This window comes from Scyliorhinus torazame, chromosome 22 (assembly GCF_047496885.1).
Source record: "Scyliorhinus torazame isolate Kashiwa2021f chromosome 22, sScyTor2.1, whole genome shotgun sequence".
NCBI classification, from domain to species: domain Eukaryota; kingdom Metazoa; phylum Chordata; class Chondrichthyes; order Carcharhiniformes; family Scyliorhinidae; genus Scyliorhinus; species Scyliorhinus torazame.
The window spans coordinates 63,311,452-63,330,855 of NC_092728.1; the positions used below are offsets into that span (position 1 = coordinate 63,311,452).

The 19,404-nt window shown below is 50.1% G+C and overlaps 1 protein-coding gene across 4 annotated transcripts in view; it reads left to right on the forward strand.

Annotated features, from left to right (window-relative positions):
* Positions 1-19,404, forward strand: part of LOC140399093 (astrotactin-2-like) — a 2,178,011-nt gene that overhangs the window by 1,071,416 nt on the left and 1,087,191 nt on the right. For 3 of the 4 annotated variants that reach the window (XM_072488234.1, XM_072488236.1, XM_072488238.1), the window contains 2 exons: positions 10,305-10,398; positions 16,344-16,418. In XM_072488234.1, the coding sequence (XP_072344335.1) occupies positions 10,305-10,398; positions 16,344-16,418 (169 nt within the window). The remainder of the gene's footprint in view (positions 1-10,304; positions 10,399-16,343; positions 16,419-19,404) is intronic. The other variant, XM_072488235.1, reaches the window with a different exon arrangement.

Below are 19,404 nucleotides of genomic sequence, written 5' to 3' on the forward strand. Positions count from 1 at the left end.
CAACAGTCATTGATAGCAATCACTGCGTGCCTGACAATGTTGCTCAGTTGTCTGTCCAAATAATGGTTTCACTTGTGCAATCAACTCACTCAAATGTAAGTGTCAAGCTTATTCCTGGTACTCTCAAGAGGGCAGTGTGGTATGCAAACAGCTGTTGACCGTGTTGAGAAGTCCAAAATTGTAACAGTAATTAATTGCCCCTGGCTGTGTTGCATTCAGCAAAGCAATACCATGTCCTCAATAGGGCCAATGCATCGGAACTAATACTTTTAGTGCCTAGTTACATCCTCCTGGTGGTGTGGTGATATAGATCACTGTATATACACAAGGGGTTAACGTAAATACACTACAACTAAGTAAACACTAGAGGGAGCACTGGAGATGTCATGATATGCAAACATGCAGCTAATGAACACTAAGAATAGGACACAACCGGACTTCCGGTTGCGGCTATGCGGAGCTAAGCCGCACATTTCGGCGGCTCCAGGTAGAACGGACTTTTGGGCTCTCCAGAGGAGCCCCAACGGCAATTTTTCGACGACTTCCCGTGTGGGAAGATGAGAGCAAGGTCCCCCCTCCATAGTATATGGAGTGGACCAGACGTGGAGCGGTCAAAAAAGCGGTTTTGGAGCAGCGAAAGAAGCGAGGGAGAAAAAACAAGATGGCGGAGGGCGGAGATCGAGCGGCATGGGGGCCGGAGCAGCAGGAGTTTCTCAGGCGCTGCGTGGAGGAGCTTAAGAAAGAGGTGCTGGCGCCACTGCTGATGGCGATCGAGGGGCTAAAGGAAACCCAGAAGGCCCACGGGGTAGAGATCCGGGAGGTGCGGGGAAAAGCCGCAGAGAACGAGGATGAGATCTTGGGCCTGGCGGTGAAGATGGAGGCGCACGAGGCACTGCATAAGAGGTGGGCAGAAAGATTCGAGGACCTGGCGAACAGGTCGAGGAGGAAGAATCTTCGGATTCTGGGTCTCCCTGAAGGGATAGAGGGGGCCGATGCCGGGGCATATGTGAGCACGATGCTCAATTCGCTGATGGGTGCGGAGGCCTCTCCGAGTACCCTGGAGATAGATGGGGCTCATCGGGTCCTGGCGAGGAGACCCAAGGCCAACGAGCCGCCAAGGGCGGTAGTGGTGAGGTTTCATCGTTTCGTGGACAGAGAGTGTGTCTTGAGATGGGCCAAGAAAGAGCGGAGCAGTAGATGGGAGAATGCGGTAATCTGAATCTATCAGGACTGGAGTACGGAGGTGGCAAAGAAGAGAGCTGGTTTTAATCGGGCCAAGGCGGTGCTACATAGGAAGGGGGTAAGATTTGGAATGCTGCAGCCAGTGCGATTGTGGGTCACATTTCAGGATCAACACCACTACTTTGAAACGCCAGAAGAGGCTTGGACCTTTATACAAACTGAAAAGTTGGACTCAAACTGAGGGTTTGTGGTTGTGGGGGGGATGTCGGTTGTATACAGGGTTTTAACTATGCGTAGGGAATGTTCCATGGGTTGGGTGATGGATGGGGGTGGGGGAAGAGATCTGATGGGGAGACTGTGAGGGAATGTGGGCGCCGGTGCTGGAGGGAGGGGAGGCCCGGTGATGGGGGAATTGGGATAAGGCCGCAACAGGAGCTGCGCCAGAGGGGGCGGGGCTGGCTCAGGAAAGCACGGGCTTTTTCCCGCGCTAGGGAAGGACGGAGGGGGGGGGATGGAGGAGCGCACACTGATTGCTGGGGAGGAGGAGGAGGGGGAATTCCCACACGGGTGGGGTCAATGTGATGGCGGGGGAGGCCGGGGTCAGCAGGTGTCCGCTGACTTACGGGAGTGTTATGGGGGGAGCGAAAGAGCTAGATATGGATCTAGCGGGGGGAGGGGGAAGGGGGGTTGCTGCTGCATTGGGGGAACTGGAAACAGAAGAGGTGGTCGGGACGGGGGTCCCCCGTCTGGGGGACTGGAGGGTGCGGGAGGCGCAGGCACGGGACTGGCCTAGAAAAGGAGATGGCTAGTCGGCAGGGGGGTGGGGGGGTGGGAAGCCCCCCAATCCGGCTGATAACATGGAATGTGAGGGGCCTGAATGGGCCGGTTAAGAGGGCCCGAGTGTTCGCGCACTTAAAGGGACTGAAGGCAGACGTGGTCATGCTTCAGGAGACACACTTGAAGGTGGCAGACCAGGTCAGGTTAAGAAAGGGATGGGTAGGACAGGTATTCCATTCGGGGCTGGATGCGAAGAATAGAGGGGTGGCAATACTGGTGGGGAAGCGGGTGTCGTTTGAGGCCAAGAATATAGTAGTGGACAATGGAGGTCGATACGTGATGGTGAGCGGTAGGCTGCAGGGGGCGTGGGTGGTATTGGTAAACGTATACGCCCCGAACTGGGACGATGCTGGATTTATGATGCGGATGTTGGGGAGCATTCCGGACCTGGAGGTAGGAAGCTTGATAATGGGTGGGGATTTCAACACGGTGTTGGACCCAACATTAGATCGTTCCAGATCTAGGACGGGGAAGAGGCCGGCCGCGGCCAAGGTGCTTAGGGGGTTTATGGACCAGATGGGGGGAGTAGATGGAGATTTGCTAGGCCCCTGGCCAGAGAATTTTCTTTTTTTTCCCCACATACACAAAGCCTACTCCCGGATAGATTTTTTTGTTTTGAGCTGGGCGCTGATCCTGAAAGTGGAGGGAACGGAGTACTCGGCCATAGCCATCTCAGACCACGCCCCGCACTGGGTGGAGCTGGAGTTGGGAGAGGAGAGGGACCAACGCCACTGTGGCGTCTGGATGTGGGATTACTGGCAGATGAGGAGGTGTGCGGGAGGGTACGGGGGTGCATTGAAAGGTATTTGGAGGCCAACGACAACGGGGAGGTGCAGGTGGGGGTAGTATGGGAGGCGCTGAAGGCGGTGGTTAGGGGAGAGTTAATCTCCATCAGGGCTCACAGGGAGAAGAGAGAGGGCAGGGAAAGGGGGAGGTTAGTGGGGGAGATCCTAAGGGTGGACAGGAGATATGCAGAGGCCCCTGAAGAGGGACTACTTAGGGAGCGGCGAAGTCTCCAGACGGAAATCGACCTGTTGACCACAGGGAAGAGAGAGGCATGTCATGATATTCAAACATACACATCATGATAGACACACCAACAGACAAATCAGAACACACAACACCACAACCAATGACAGAAAGATATAAAAGCACAGACACGACCCCCGGTGGTCAGTATTAGCTGCAGAGCAGGACCAGGACACATCTGCCACCAAACACACTCAGGGAGACAGCACGTGCAGAGTATCCAGAACGAACTGTATTATAAGAGTTAAAATAAAATAGAGTTGTACCACATACAACTGTGTTGGCTCATCTGTGCACCAGAGCACCCAACACCACAAGGCACAGTGGAGGAAAGCACAGGGGGCGACGTACGAGTATGTGGAGAAGGCGAGCCGGATGCTGGCACATCAGCTCCGTAAGAGGATGGCAGCGAGGGAGATAGGTGGAGTCAAGGATGGCAGGGGAACTACAGTGCAGAGTGCGGTGAAAGTAAATGAGGCATTTAAGGACTTTTATGAGGAGCTGTACAGATCTCAGCCCCCAGCGGGGGAAGAGGGGATGCGACGATTTCTGGATCAACTGAGGTTCCCGAGGGTGGAGGAGCAGGAGGTGGCTGGTTTGGGGGCGCCAATTGGGTTGGAGGAGCTGATTAAAGGACTGGGGAGCATGCAGGCGGGGAAGGCCTCGGGGCCAGATGGGTTCCCGGTTGAGTTTTACAGAATGTATGCGGACCTGTTAGCCCCGTTGCTGGTGAGGACTTTCAATGAGGCAAGGGAGGGGGGACCCTGCCCCCGACAATGTCCGGGGCGCTGATTTCTCTGATCCTGAAGCGGGACAAGGACCCACTGCAATGTGGGTCGTATAGGCCGATTTCGCTCCTTAATGTGGATGCAAAGTTGCTGGCAGAAGTGCTGGCTACGAGAATTGAGGACTGTGTCCCGGGGGTGATTCACGAGGACCAGACGGGATCTGTAAAGGGCAGGGAGCTAAACACCAATGTGCGGAGGGTCCTAAACGTGATTATGATGCCATCGGTGGAGGGAGAGGCGGAGATAGTGGCAGCTATGGACGCGGAGAAGGCCTTTGACCGAGTGGAGTGGGAGTATCTCTGGGAAGTGTTGCGGAGGTTTGGGTTTGGGGAGGGGCTTATCAGTTGGGTTAAGCTCCTATATAGAGCCCCGGTGGCGAGTGTGGTTACGAATCGGCAGAGGTCGGAGTATTTTTGGCTGTATCGAGGGATGAGGCAGGGGTGCCCCCTGTCCCCCCTGTTGTTTGCATTAGCAATTGAGCCTTTGGCCATGGCATTAAGGGAGTCCAGGAAATGGAGGGGGGTGGTCCGAGGGGGAGAGGAGCATCGGGTGTCGCCGTATGCGGATGACCTGTTGCTGTGTGTGGCAGATCCAGTGGAGGGGATGGTGGAGGTCATGCGGATCCGAAGGGAGTTTGGGGACTTCTCGGGCTATAAGCTCAATGTAGTGAAAAGTGAGCTCTTCATGGTGCATCCAGGGGACTAGGGAAGAGGGATAGACGACCTACCGTTGAGGAGGGCGGAAAGGAGCTTTCGGTATTTGGGGATCCAGGTAGCTAGGAGTTGGGGGGGGCCTACACAAACTTAATTTGACGCAGCTGGTGGAGCACTTCAAACGATGGGATGTGTTGCCACTCTCGCTAGCGGGCAGGGTACAGTCGATTAAAATGATGGTCCTCCCGAGGTTTCTTTTTGTGTTCCAGTGCCTTCCTATTATGATTACCAAGGCCTTTTTTAAGCGGGTAGGTAGGAGCATCATCAAACAAGACCCCGAGGGTAAGGAGGGGATTTCTGGAGCGTAGTAGGGACAGAGGAGGGCTGGCGTTGCCGAATCTGGGTGGCTACTATTGGGCAGCCAACGTGGCGATGATCCGTAAGTGGGTAAGAGAGGGAGAGGGGGCGGCATGGAAGAGGTTGGAGATGGCGTCCTGCAAAGGAACGAGCCTGAGGGTGCTGGTGACGGCACCGCTGCCGCTCTCGCCGATAAGGTACACCACGAGTCCGGTAGTGGCGGCAACGCTATAGATCTGGGGGCAGTGGAGACGACACAGGGGTGAGATGGGAGCCTCGGTGTAGTCCCCGATCAGAGATAACCATCGGTTTGTCCCAGGAAGGATGGACGGGGGGGTTTCAGAACTGACATCGGGCAGGGATCAGAAGGATGGGGGACCTGTTTATAGATGGGACATTTGCGAGCCTAGGGGCGCTGGAGGAGAAGTTGGGATACCCCTGGGAAATGTGTTCAGGTACATGCAGGTGAAGGCGTTTGTGAGGCGGCAGGTAAGGGAATTCCCGTTGCTCCCGGCACAGGGGATTCAGGACAGGGTGATTTTGGGTGTATGGATCGGAGAAGGCAAGGTTTCGGCGATATATCAGGAGATGAAAGAAGAGGAGGAGGCTTTGGTAGAGGAGCTGAAGGGCAAATGGGAGGAGGAGGTGGGGGAGGAGATTGAAGAGGGTCTGTGGGCTGATGCACTGAGTAGGGTTAATTCCTCTTCCTCGTGTGCCAGGCTTAGCCTGATACAGTTTAAGGTTATTCACAGAGCACATATGACAGGGGCGAGGCTGAGTAGGTTCTTTGGGATGGAGGACAGATGGGGGAGGTGCTCAGGAAGCCCGGCGAATCACGCCCACATGTTCTGGTCGTGCCCGGCCCTGGATGGGTTCTGGAGGGGTTTTGCGAGGACTTTGTCTAAGGTGGTGAAAGTCCAGGTCAAGCCAAGTTGGGGGCTGGCACTATTTGGGGTGGCGGACGAGCCGGGAGTGCAGGAGGCGAAAGAGGCCGGTATTCTAGCCTTTGCGTCCCTGGTAGCCCGGCGGAGGATCTTGCTATTATGGAAAGACGCGAAGCCCCCCAGTGTGGAAGCCTGGATAAATGACATGGCAGGGTTCATCAAGCTGGAGAGGATAAAGTTTGACTTGAGAGGGTCTGCGCAGGGGTTCTTCAGGCGGTGGCAATCGTTCCTAGACTATCTCACGGAGCGTTAGAAGGAGGTCGGTCAGCAGCAGCAACCCAGGGAGGGAGGGGGGGGGGGGGCGCGGGGAGGGGGAGGTCTCTTTCGGGGGGGGGGGGTATATGGGTGGGCGGGGAAGGGGGTTTTCCTCGGGGCACTTGAAAAAGGAAAAACATAAACATATGGGAGAGTCAATATGTGCGGGAGGAACCCATTGCACAAGTTCTGTATTATGTTGGATTGATATGCTTATGTTTTGTTCTGTTCATTCTCTTTTTCTTTTCTGTTACTGGGGGGGGGGTTTACTTGGTTGAAAATTTTTGTTGGAAAAACTTTGAATAAACATTTAAAAAAAAAAGAATAGGACACAACCAATGAGCAGTCAAGACACCCAGAGGTGGCATTACCACAAGGGGGCATTACACAACCCATATAAAAGGACAGGGCACACATGCTCTATCTCGTTCCACAGACAGACATCTAGAGAGTACATCAAGGTTGATCAGAAGCATCACACCCAGCCCGTGGCTTAGAGCAGACTGGTTTAGATAGACTGAGTTACTACAGTTAGATTAGCAGGAGAGTCAAACTCATTTAAGAACTGTGTTAATAGTTAAATAAACATATTGAACTCATTACAAAGTCTGGACCTTCCTTTGTCAAAGCATACATCAAGGAAGCAGCTTGTGCTACACGAAGAAGCATAACACAACGTGTGGATGCATATATTCTGTTGATTCCAGTACATACATCATGCCATGTTACAGTTCTAAAACCTGTTAAAATAAGGCTCCCAAAATGTAGGTCCTGATCCCAGAGACAGGATTTGGGGGTCACGCACTTCGAGGCAGCAGTGGCTGCCATAGACCTCAGACAAAATTCTAAGAGATGCAATCTCCCTTCAAATCCTAGCATTTTTTTCCAATGATGAGTATGACCTAATAGACCAGCCTTTCAGGACAGACGTCTGGTCCAAAAAAGCGAGTGAAAGTGTAGGCAGTTTGATTTATAAAAAATCCAGCAATTTAAATACCTGTCTGCTCTCACAACTCACCCTCCCTACACTCACATCTCTCCCTGTCCGCTCTCACAACTCACCCTCTTCGCTCTCACATCTCTCCCTCTCCACTCTCACATCTCTCTCTCCACTACCACATCTCTCCCTCTCCGCTCTCACATCTCTCCCTCTCCGCTCTCACATCTCTCCCTCTCCGCTCTCACATCTCTCCCTCTCCGCTCTCACATCTCTCCCTCTCCGCTCTCACATCTCTCCCTCTCTGCTCTCACATCTCTCCCTCTCTGCTCTCACATCTCTCCCTCTCCACTATCACAACTCCACTCTCCGTTCTCGCATCTCTCTCTCCACTATCACATCTCTCTCTCTCCACTATCACATCTCTCTCTCTCCACTATCACATCTCTCTCTCTCCACTATCACATCTCTCTCTCTTCACTATGACATCTCTCCCTCTCCACTATCACACCTCTACCTCTCCACTATCACATCTCTCCCTCTCCACTATCACATCTCTCCCTCTCCACTCTCACATCTCTCCCTCTCCACTATCACATCTCTACCTCTCCACTATCACACCTCTACCTCTCCACTATCACATCTCTCCCTCTCCACTATCACATCTCTCCCTCTCCGCTATCACAAGACTTGCTTTTAATTTTTTGAAATTGACTGGATCTATGTCCAATGCCTTGATTCAATTTGGGCCATATTATTGAGACCTGCACAAAGGACCTTAGTCCAAACTAAGTCCAAACCAAGGTTAAAAGGAGTAGGAAGTGAAGCCAGGTAGATCTGGAACTGGCGGTCAGATGAGGCTAAGCTTCTATACACACTCTTGTTCCCATTTCTTATTGAGTTCAAACTAATGTTGGACCGAATACACTTCAGCAGCGCACTCCCAATAAGTTAATGGAAATAGATGGGAAAGCTGGAATGTTTGGTTATGGATTATCGACATCCATGGCTCTCTGCACTGTAATTGTATTGTACACATCATCTGGGAATTGGTTCAGTGATGTTCAGAAATGTCGCTGTTGCTTGGAATCAGTGTAATTATTTTGCGAACCCAGTGTCTCATCTATAATCGCTCCAAGACGAAGTTTGCACTGCCTTCCTTGTACTTGCACCTGTGTGTGATCCAGAAAGCAGCAGCAGTGTTACAGTAAAGAAAGATGGAAACATTCACTGCTGACTCTTACTCGCAGCACACCTCGTGTGAATATAGTGTTCACTTAGCGAAACTGCAGCTGGCAGTGATAAATGGGGAACTTGCAGGTCTGTACCATGATCAAATTAATCACTGTATAGAAATTATATCAGCACAAATGGCATTGAAGGCTCTAGTTGCCTTTTCTTTAGCTCAGTGAGGTTTTTAATAACGTCTGGGCCATACAGCCTTAGTAAATGTATGGATATAAAAGAATTTCTATTCTGCCTCTCTTGAAGCTTTTCTAATACGTTGTTATTTTTCCTTCAGCAGTGTCCCATGTGTGCTTTGTATTATTTGTCGTTATGAATTGTAATATTCGTACCAAATGACAGGCCATAAATCAATGCATCCAGATTTCTAGGACGAGGACCAGAACTTTTAATCTTGATTATTAGATCAGGTTTAAGGTGTGAATATTTCATGAATCTGAAGCCGCTGTGAATCTGTCATTACTGGCCCTTTTTTTTTTAAATCTTGAATTTGATTTTCCTGAGTCAGATAAGGAAGCAATAACTCTCTGATGTATGCTGACTGTAGGTTACTGTGTATGATTTTGTTACAAAGCCTATCCTTCCTGAAACTGAGTTGTGCCTGAACGTGTGTGGATTTGAGCGAGGAAGTGTTTTATTCCCTCCCTTTAAAGGCACACGGCCTTTCCAATGCATGCTTCTGTTTTAATCCAGTTTAGTCAGGAAGATGATCGTTTCCATCTGTTCCTCGTTAAGGGTCACATGAGAAATGAGCTCTGCCAGCTTCAATTCAGTTCTTAGTAGAGGAGATCCCAAGGTGTGAAATGACTATGAATTCAACGTCAATTGGCAGTATCGCTGCAAAGAGGCCGATCGAGACAAGAGTCCAGGTTTTTAAATGTCACCTTGGTGCAGTGGGATTCTGCTCTTCTCTGGGGTACAGCTCATCGTCAAGGCAACCAGGTGCACTCTGGCATTGTTCTCCCACAAGTTCATTTTGCACGCCAGAGGTCTGGCTGAGTTCCAAATTGAACCGGTATCCAATCAGAAACCAGGGATTTAATCCGGGGCCTGCTAAAATTCGGTTAATCGCTGGCTAAATTTGCTGAGTAACATTCTGGGAGTTGTGACCCAACACTTTATGGAATGCCTACAGAAAGACAAGATTGTTCAATTTCTGGAAAATATTGGGGAGTTAGCATTTGAAAACAGTTAAAACTCACAAATAATTCTATTTATATTCTCCTGTAAGTATTTTCTTGACACTATTTAGTCTGAGTTGCCTGACAAAAAGAAAAAGTGTTCAGCTAATAGTGCGTGTAGTCATTTGTTACACTAAAAGTTTTAAAACATTACATTTTGCTGTGTCACCTGGTGACTGGAAGTTCAAATCTAATTTAAAAGTTACAATCTCTGCGGAGATTGTAACAGCCTAGGTGGCTCCAGATGAATTGCTTTTGCAGACAGATGCCTCAGGGGCGACGGGCTTAATGGCCTCTTCCTGTACTGTAACCATTTTATGATTCTATTCTATGGATTGGTAAGGATGAGGTAGGGGAAGGGGGTGCGGGACGGTGGCCTCATGGCACTGAGAACCCGGGTTCAATCCCAGCCCTGAGTCACTATACATGTGCAGTTTGCACATTCTCCCCGTGGCTGCGTGGTTTGCACCCCCACACCACAAAGATGTGGAGCATAGGTGGATTGGCCATGCTAAATTGCCCCTGAATTGGAAAAAATGAATTGGGTACTCTAAAAAAAATGTTATAATGGAAAGGACGGAGTGTGCTTCTTGTAATAAAATGCAGTTGAGAAAATCATACAGAATTGCATTAATATTGCAACAAAAATAACAAAACACAAGGAAGTATTTCATGGAAATGTATGCGTGACGTTATAACTAAATGTAAATGAATGTCAGAAGTAATAGCATTGGTTTCTAGTGTTTGAACCAAATAGTTTTGAAGTGATGCAGATGTTTTGAATCAGGCCACGTGCAGCATTGCAGGATTTTTCCTGCTGGTGGGTACAAGGGCATGTGAAGATGTTGACACCTTGGGTTTTTGAATCTCAGTTAAATTGCTTTGTTCTTTTTCAGGTGAATGTGGCTGTCACGATGGTTACACTCCAGATCCAATCCACAAACATCTTTGTGTGAGAAGTGACTGGGGACAAAATGAAGGGTTAGTTCGGTAAATGAAGATCAACATGTATGTGTTCATGTTACAAAGATTGTAAGGGACCCATGTCCTGTTTGTTACAAATTCTACATTTATAGAAAAGCAAGTGATTTATAGAACGCTGTGATTCCTAGCATTGTAAACAGCAGGAACTGAAGGCAATATATTGCTGCTGCCCTTTTATATGGCTGTTTCTACACTGTTGTTTGGTACATTTAGATCATTGAAGTGTGGACCATCGCTCTCCCATTTATAAATTTGAAATCTGCTGCCAATCTCCTGCAGGTGCCTTTGACAGAAACCAAGGACAAATTAAATGGAACTTTACAGCACAAAAATAGGTCATTCACCACAACTGGTTGAGGCTGATATTTAAGGTCTATGGAAACCTCTTTCCATCTTACTTTGTCTCACTCTATCGACATATCCTTCTCTTGCTTTCTTCTTCATGCACTTCCTTAGCTTCTATTTAAATGTATCCATGCTAATCACCTCAGATTGAGTAGTGACAATTTTTTTTTAAATCTCCAGTTATGCACTTCCTCATATGTGGAAACATTCAAACATCCTCTTTATCTTTAACCTATCGAACCCCTTCATAATTTTGAAGACCGTTAATTCTTCTCTTTCCGAGAGAAAAGGAACCCCAACCTGTTCTATCTTTGCCAACAGTTGTACCGTCCGAAGTTTTTGTATCATCTTCATTAAAGATTTTGGCCGGAATCTTCCACCGGTGGGATCTTCCGGTCCCATCGAAACGAATGTGCTCGCTGCATTTTCCGGCCTCACTCCATCTGCGATGTGACCAGAAAGGTCCGCTTTTTACAATTTCTAATTGGTTCCTGATGAGATGGGTAAGAGGAAATGCACAAGCTGTGTCGTGACCTGGGCCGGGATTCTCAGACCCCTGCCGGGTCGGACAATCGGCGGTGCCGGTCGCCGAATTCCCCGGCACCGGATATTCGGCGGGGGGGGGGGGGAAAATCGCTCCCCGCCGGTCGCCAAGCCCCTCCCGGCGATTCTCCGGCCCGCGATGGGCTGAAGTCCCGCTGCTGGAATGACAGTCCCGCCGGCGAGAATCAAACCACCTCTCTTACCGGCGGGACCAGGTGGCGCGGGCGGGCTCCGGTGTCCTGGGGGGGGGGTGGGGTGGCGATCTGGCCCCGGAGGATCGGGGCCCACCGATCCGCGGGCGGGCCTGTGACGTGGGGGCACTCTTTTCCCTCCGCCTCGGCAACACCTTAACCATGACCGACGCAGAAGAGCCGACCCCCCCCCCCCCCCCCCGCGCATGCGCGGGGATGACGTCAGCAGCTGCTGACGTTCCCGCGGATGCGCGGACTTCCGCCGGCCGGTGAAGTCCTTTCGGCCCCGGCTGGCATGGCGCCAAAGGTCTTTCCCGCCAGCCAGCGGCGCGCCAACCACTCCGGCGTGTGCCTAGCCCCTCAAGGTGAGGGCTTGACCCCTCAAGGTGAGGGCTTGTCCGCACCTTTGGGGCGGCCCGATGCCGGAGTGGTTCCCGCCACCCCATCCCGCCAGGCCCCCCGCCCCGCCGGGTAGGGGAGAATCCCGGCCCTGGTTCCAAGAACCAATAGATTAATGTACTAACATGAGGTAATGCCCTCATGTCAATTCACCATGCGCCAACTGCTACTTTTTCTCCAACTCTGTTCAACTTGAGCACTTTACCCCCACCAAGAGCATTTACTTTAAAACTGACTTCCACTCTGTTTTGTTCGTCTGCATCTCTTTTCTCCGGGGATCCAATCAACGCTTGGCGATTCCTTTCAGCTTGGAGCACGATGATCGTTTTCCCGTGTTGTGTCAGTGCTTCCATCACTACCTGGATACTCAAGTTACTGTCACTTTGCTCCCACCTCTTGACAAAGAAAAACAGTTTTGCTTTTTTTCTCCATGTTCTCCATTGAGGTCATGGGTCGGGAATGGTCAGATCCTGCTCTCAAATACAGAAAGCAACCTCACGTAATGAGGTGCAAGACCTTTAGTAATGTAGTTACATGGAGTCACACCAAACAAAATGTATACATAGTTAAAAAGCTAAATGCAAGGTCGATTGTGTGGGCCACAGGGTCACAAGCATGAAGCATAAATATTTTTTGAAAAATATTTTTATTCTCCATTTTCACATTTTCTTCAGAATTTACACCCCACCAACAAACAGTAAACGGTAACGAATACAATGTCAATCCCCCTACCAACAACAACGATCCCATGCTCCCACCACCCGCCAAACAATGGCCCACCTGACAAGATAAGCATCAAATAAAACTAAACCTCCCAAGGAGGGAAAAAAGAAAAAGGCATTAGGAATCGCCCCTGGTCACCGTTGACTATATAGTCAACCCCCCCCCAACCATCCCCCCCTAATATTCAATGCCATCCAATCCCCGAAAGAATACCGTGAATGGCACCCATGAATTGTAGACACGCCCCCCCCAGACTCCTCCCCTCCACTTCCTCTTGTAAATTCCTCCCCCCAACTTTTCACCCCGGCTAGACTCACCTGTTCTACCAGGCTCTGACGGCCGCAGCCCCTCACCCCACCTCACTCCCGTTCACTGGCCGGCTTAAACCGGCCAACGTGGAGGCCCCCGCCCGGGTCTCCTGTCCCCTTGCCCGGTCCCAGGAAAACCAAGAAATCCCCTTTAGCACACAACCGCAGCATACACACCCAAGCCCCAAAGAACCATCATTGCAAATGAAAGTCCCAACTCTTCCCTTGTCCAAATATACAGCGTCGACTCATTTAGTACATACACCAACACGCAGTGAAAAAATAAATTTACATGTGGCTACATCGGTACACGACCCATTTATCAGTCCCATTTCTCAATTCCGCCAGAGTCTTTCTACCTTCGCAAACTCCTCCTCTGCTTCCGCCGTCCCAAAATAAAAGTCCTTGGATTTGTAGGTCACCCTCAACTTAGCTGGTTATACTATGCCGCACTGCACCTTGCTGATGTACAGTTCCTTCTTCACTCGGCTGAAGTCAGCCCACCTCCTCGCCAGCTCCACCGTAAAGTCCTGGTATATGCGTATACCAGCTCCAGCCCACTGCACCACCCGCTTCTGCTTTGCCCAGCACAGGACCTTCTCCTTCACGCTGTACCTATGGAAACACACAGTTACTATTCTTGGCGGCTCACTCGCCTTTGGTATAGGCCTCCACGGCCGATGGGCCCGATCCAGTTCATATCGAGAGGGAATGTCCACAACCTCCAATAGCTCTGCCAACATAGTGGCAAAATACTATGTGTCCTCGGGCCTTCCACCCCTTCGGGCAGACCCACGATCCTCAGATTCTGCCGCCTGGATCGGTTTTCCAGGTCTTCCATTTTGGCTCGCAGACCCTTATTGGTCTCTGTCACCTTCTGCAACTCCTTCCCCATCGAGGTGAGTTGATCACTGTGCTGCGATAATACCACTTCCACTTCCTTCAGTGTCTCACCTTGCTCCCGCACCTCCGCTGCTGCGCTTGATACCGCCGCCCTCACCGGGACAATGCCTCCTCCACCAGCACTTTCAATACCGCCCCCATCTCCTTCTTCATCGCTTCCATGTGCTTTATGAACTGTTTTTCAAGTTCCACAACCATCACTTTGGTCATTTCTTCTGCTGTAAGCGATGCTGCCTCCCCTGGTGCTCCAGCCTCCGCTTTCCTTACAGTTCCTGCACTGACTTTTCCACTCACCGGCGGACTTTCATTAACCTCCTTTTTCACAGCCGTAATTTTCCCAAGTTTGGACATTTCTCCTCCCCGTGCCTTCTTACAACTTTTTCAGCCTCCGTTGCCCCTGGGACCGGGCATTAAAACCCCAAAATTTCTATTCCCGAGCGGGAGCCCTCCAGTGTGCGGCTGCCTCACGCCCGCCGTCATCGGAAGTGCATCATGAAGCATAAATATTGTCTGTTTTAAATTGTATTTTCAGCGGTTAACATCTGGATACGTATATTGTGAAGTAATTTCCATTTTTCATTGGAACTCTGATACTGGGAAGGGCATGATCCATTCGGTGTCCTTGTTAAATGTAGGGCTATTTCTTCATCTATGCATTCAATTTTTCAATGGGTTAATGTGTAAACAAGTAACATTTCATAAGTTTTTAGAAAGATTTATGAAGGATTGTGATATCTCATTGCCTGGCACGGACTAGAACATAGAACATAGAACGATACAGCGCAGTACAGGCCCTTCGGCCCACAATGTTGCACCAAAACAAAAGCCATCTAACCTACACTATGCCATTATCCTCCATATGCTTATCCAATAAACTTTTAAATGCCCTCAATGTTGGTGAGTTCACTACTGTTGCAGGTAGGGCATTCCACGGCCTCACCACTCTTTGCGTAAAGAACCTACCTCTGACCTCTGTCCTATATCTATTACCCCTCAGTTTAAAGCTATGTCCCCTCGTGCCAGCCATTTCCATCCGCGGGAGAAGGCTCTCACTGTCCACCCTATCTCACCCCCTGATCATTTTGTATGCCTCTATTACGTCTCCTCTTAACCTTCTTCTCTCCAATGAAAACAACCTCAAGTCCATCAGCCTTTCCTCATAAGATTTTCCCTCCATACCAGGCAACATCCTGGTAAATCTCCTCTGCACCCGCTCCAAAGCCTCCACGTCCTTCCTATAATGCGGTGACCAGAACTGTACGCAATACTCCAAATGCGGCCGTACCAGAGTTTTGTACAGCTGCAACATGACCTCCTGACTCCGGAACTCAATCCCTCTACCAATAAAGGCCAACACTCCATAGGCCTTCTTCACAACCCTATCAACCTGGGTGGCAACTTTCAGGGATCTATGTACATGGACACCTAGATCCCTCTGCTCATCCACACTTCCAAGAACTTTACCATTAGCCAATTGGTTGTCTACTAGAATCCAAACTTAATTAAGCATGTTATTAAAATTCCCATGTGTTCACTCATCACTGAAGAACCTAAGGTCACAGGTTTGCTTTCTGTTGCTTGGCATTTTAGCTGATATTCGGTCAGACCAGCAGTTAGACCTCTGGCCATGGAGCGGAAAAATTAGCCAAACTTCCTGCCAACTATTAAGAAGTGAGCATATGCAGGCATATATGATGTCAGATAAGAAGAAAGCAGGATAACTATGATTCACTTCAAATAACCTACAGATAATCTGGGGAAGGGGGGGAATGGGCTGGTGGTATAATTTCAACCCCACTCCCCAAAAAAACTGGTGGATTGGGGGTTGGGTGAGATGTAAAAAAAATGTTTGTCTCAAACCCAACCCCAACTTGCCTGCAACACACTTCCTTCCCAGTTAATGGAGGTGGGATAGAAGATGGATAATTAGCCTGCTACCAGGAGATGATTGTCCACTTATGACGAGGCCAGGACTCTCATATTTGACAGGATTGAAGGTAGCCAGCCAGTTTTCCCAGGCTTCAGGAAACCCAGCAGCTCAAGTTAGCTTTGGGGAAAAGGGAAGTGCCTTTACAGCACTGCTTGTGGACCAGGAGGAGAAGAGTGCTTCCCCACCCCAGGTCACCCAATGCTTGCCTTGGATCAGAATTCCTTCCATTAGACATCCAGAGTCCCTCCTAACTCAGGGTCATGTTCCCTTCTGCCTCAAACTCACAATGCTCCTTCTCGCTGCTGCAGGCTCCTTACCAGGAGCAGCGGCCTACTCTGGCGTGTTCCCTGTTACACTCCACCTCAACTTCAAGCCAAGTCTGAGAGTCAGACTAATCCTATCAAAATAAATGCATGCTGTCGAGTTTAAACTTTGCAGTAAGCGGATCCAACCGAAACTCCACCCTATCACTCAATATCCGAACTACAAATGCAGATTTTGCTGCATGTATTGTTACCAGGTGATGGTTAGTCCAATGATTAGGTTTGGATCAAATCTTCCTTGCTGTTCAGTTATTTCCTAACCTGTGTTTAATTGCTGTTTTTACAGACCATGGCCATATACAACACTGGAAAGAGGTTATGACCTTGTGACAGGGGACCAGGCACCAGAAAAGATATTTAGGTAAAAGAAAAAAGTGAATTTCTGTCATCAATTTCTCCTTTTTCATCCGCAGTTACTTATTAATGAGGAGTGGTTGTGTTACTAGTCAACCCTCTTGTGGTACAGCTCCCTTAAACCAGAATACACCACATTTAAGTTATATAAGACAGAATCTTGGAATCCCTACAGTGCAGAAGGAGGCCATTCAGCGAGTCTACACTGACCCGCTACCCAGATCTATTCCCTGCACACCCCGCCCTATCCCCGTAACCTATCCCTAGACACAAAGGGGTAATTTAGCATGACCAATCCACCTAACCTGCACATCTTTGGACTGTGGGAGTAAATCGGGGGGAAACCCATGCAGACACGGGAAGAACATGCAAACTCAGCACAGTCACCCAAGGCCAGAATTGAACCCGGGTCCCTGGCACTGTGAGGCAGCAGTGCTTACCATCATCCCACCCCATCTTAGACTTAGACCAATTGGTGGACAGGTTTGCTTTTGGGCCACGGCTCATTATCCACTGATTGGATGAAACTCTTCACTGATTCTGCACGTTCGAAGTGGATCAAGTTTCAGAACTCCTTTTATGAAATTATTTATAACTAAGCACGACTCAGCACTAAATCAGTAGTTACACTTTGAGAAAATGTGCGAAGAGCTACAGTGGACAACTTTACACTGGTGCAGAGGATAAGATTAAAGCATTATGCTGGAGCAGAATAGAGGAACCTTTATCATGCATTTAACGTGTGCTGTGTCTATGCTAGAAGTGTGTCTGATCACAAACATAAAAATTGCAAACGTTTTCATTGACCATCATTGACGTCCCTTCTTCATTCTTCTGAGTACAGGATGCACTTTAATTCATGAAGGGGAAAATAGAAGTGAAACATCTTTATAACTGATAGTTATTTGTTTTCAGTCATTATCTTTACAGACAATTTAAAGGATTTCCAATGACTTGCTCACAGGAGTAAAACACAGTATTATAAAACAGAGTATTTTACCGTGTAAAGAAAAATGCATTGTTCCATTGAAGATGTTTACCTGTGAAAGGGTTTAAATTGTGCTTACCTTAGTTTGTCACTTTAAGTCTAATTGCTGTTAATAAGCACATCTTGCAGTGAATTGATTCAGGTAAGTCTTCAGAATATGAAGCAGTGGTAAATAATTATGAATTAAATTACTTTTTAAAATGTCTGATAGTTTGGAAGCATGCTAGGTGGGATTCAGTAGGTCCTGATCGCGGACCTGGCCACTGTGGAGGCCCGCCCCCCCCCGAGTTAGAACCCCCTTCCCCCACACCAGCACGGTCCCCCCAGCATGAACGGCGAGGTCCTGCCGGGTAGGACCATACGCGAACGGCGCCAGCGGGACTCGGTCGAACTCGGCGGGCATTCGGCCCGTCCAGCGCGGAGGATCGCCGGGTGCCGCGTTGAGCGGCAACTGCACCGGCGCCGCCGATTCTCCGATCGCTGGAGAATCGGCAGACCGGCGTCGCATGATTCGCGCCCCCCCCCCCGCCCTGATGATTCCGCAGGACCAGCCGTGCTGGCGCACGTATCACCAGCTGGAGCTGCGTGAAGCGCTCCAGTGCCGCTCTGACCCCTGTACGGCGCACGATCGCTGCCAGATGACGCGCCGTTTACCACGGCGTCAACACTTAGCACCAGGATCAGAGAATCCCACCCGCTATCTGAAACAGATGTTGATTGGAATAAAGTCCTATCTACAGAATGAGGTGGCTGGGCTGATCTAACCTGTTTTTCTTCTGGGCCTCACAACAACCAGGGGCTATCTTAAACATTAACCCAGTTATCCACAAGCATCCCCATTACTCTAGTGCTCATTCAATCACTTTGGGTTAATCAGGAGAGATCTACTAAGCCCAGCGTAAGAATTGAAGGTAGCGAATAAAGTGTGTTTGTTGCTGCATGATGTCTTTGACTGTTGAATGGGCTGCAATTCCAAATACGTTGCATTTTTCCATGCACATAGTGACAGTCTGAAACCTTTGACTTGGAAAACGCCAGTCACCGGGTGTTAGGTCCAGTCTTCGAATTCAGCTGTTACTGTCAGTTACCTTCAGTCTTGCTCCTTTTTCCAAGTCCCATTCAGAATTTAGACTTGAGCGAATGTGGCCATTCAACATATCTCAGTTTCAGAATGGGAAATTTATGTGACAGATGGAGGGAGAATAAAATAAGTTAAATGTTAACCTTAAATAGGTTGAGAGATTTGGAAATAGTGCTGTGAAACCAAATTTCAGATCAGTCCCATAAACCTAAGCCAGCACTTTGCCTGAATTTGGCCGCCATAATGACATGGGGCGAAATTCTCCCGAAACAGCGCAATGTCCGCCGACTGGCGCCCAAAACGGTGCCATTCAGACGGGCATCGCGCTGCCCCAAAGGTGCGGAATGCTCCGCATCTTTGGGGGCCGAGCCCCAACATTGAGGGGCTAGGCCGGCGCCGGAGGAATTTCCGCCCCGCCAGCTGGCGGAAACTGCCTTTGTTGCCCGCCAGCTGGCGCGGAAATGACATCTCCGGGCGGCGCATACGCGGGAGCATCAGCGGCCGCTGACAGTTTCCCACGCATGCGCAGTGGAGGGAGTCTCTTCCGCTTCCGCCATGGTGGAGACCGTGGCGGAGGCGGAAGGGAAAGAGTGCCCCCACGGCACAGGCCCGCCCGCGGATCGGTGGGCCCCGATCGCGGGCCAGGCCACCGTGGGGGCACCCCCCGGGGCCAGATCGCCCCGCGCCCCCCCCCAGGACCCCAGAGCCCGCCCACGCCGCCTTGTCCCGCCATTCAAAAGGTGGTTTAATCCACGCCGGCGGGACAGGCAATTTATCGGCGGGACTTCGGCCCATCCGGGCCGGAGAATCCAGCGGGGGGGCCTGCCAACCGGCGCGGCCCGATTCCCGCCCCCGCCGAATATCCGGTGCTGGAGACTTCGGCAACCGGCGGGGGCGGGATTCATGCCAGCCCCCGGCGATTCT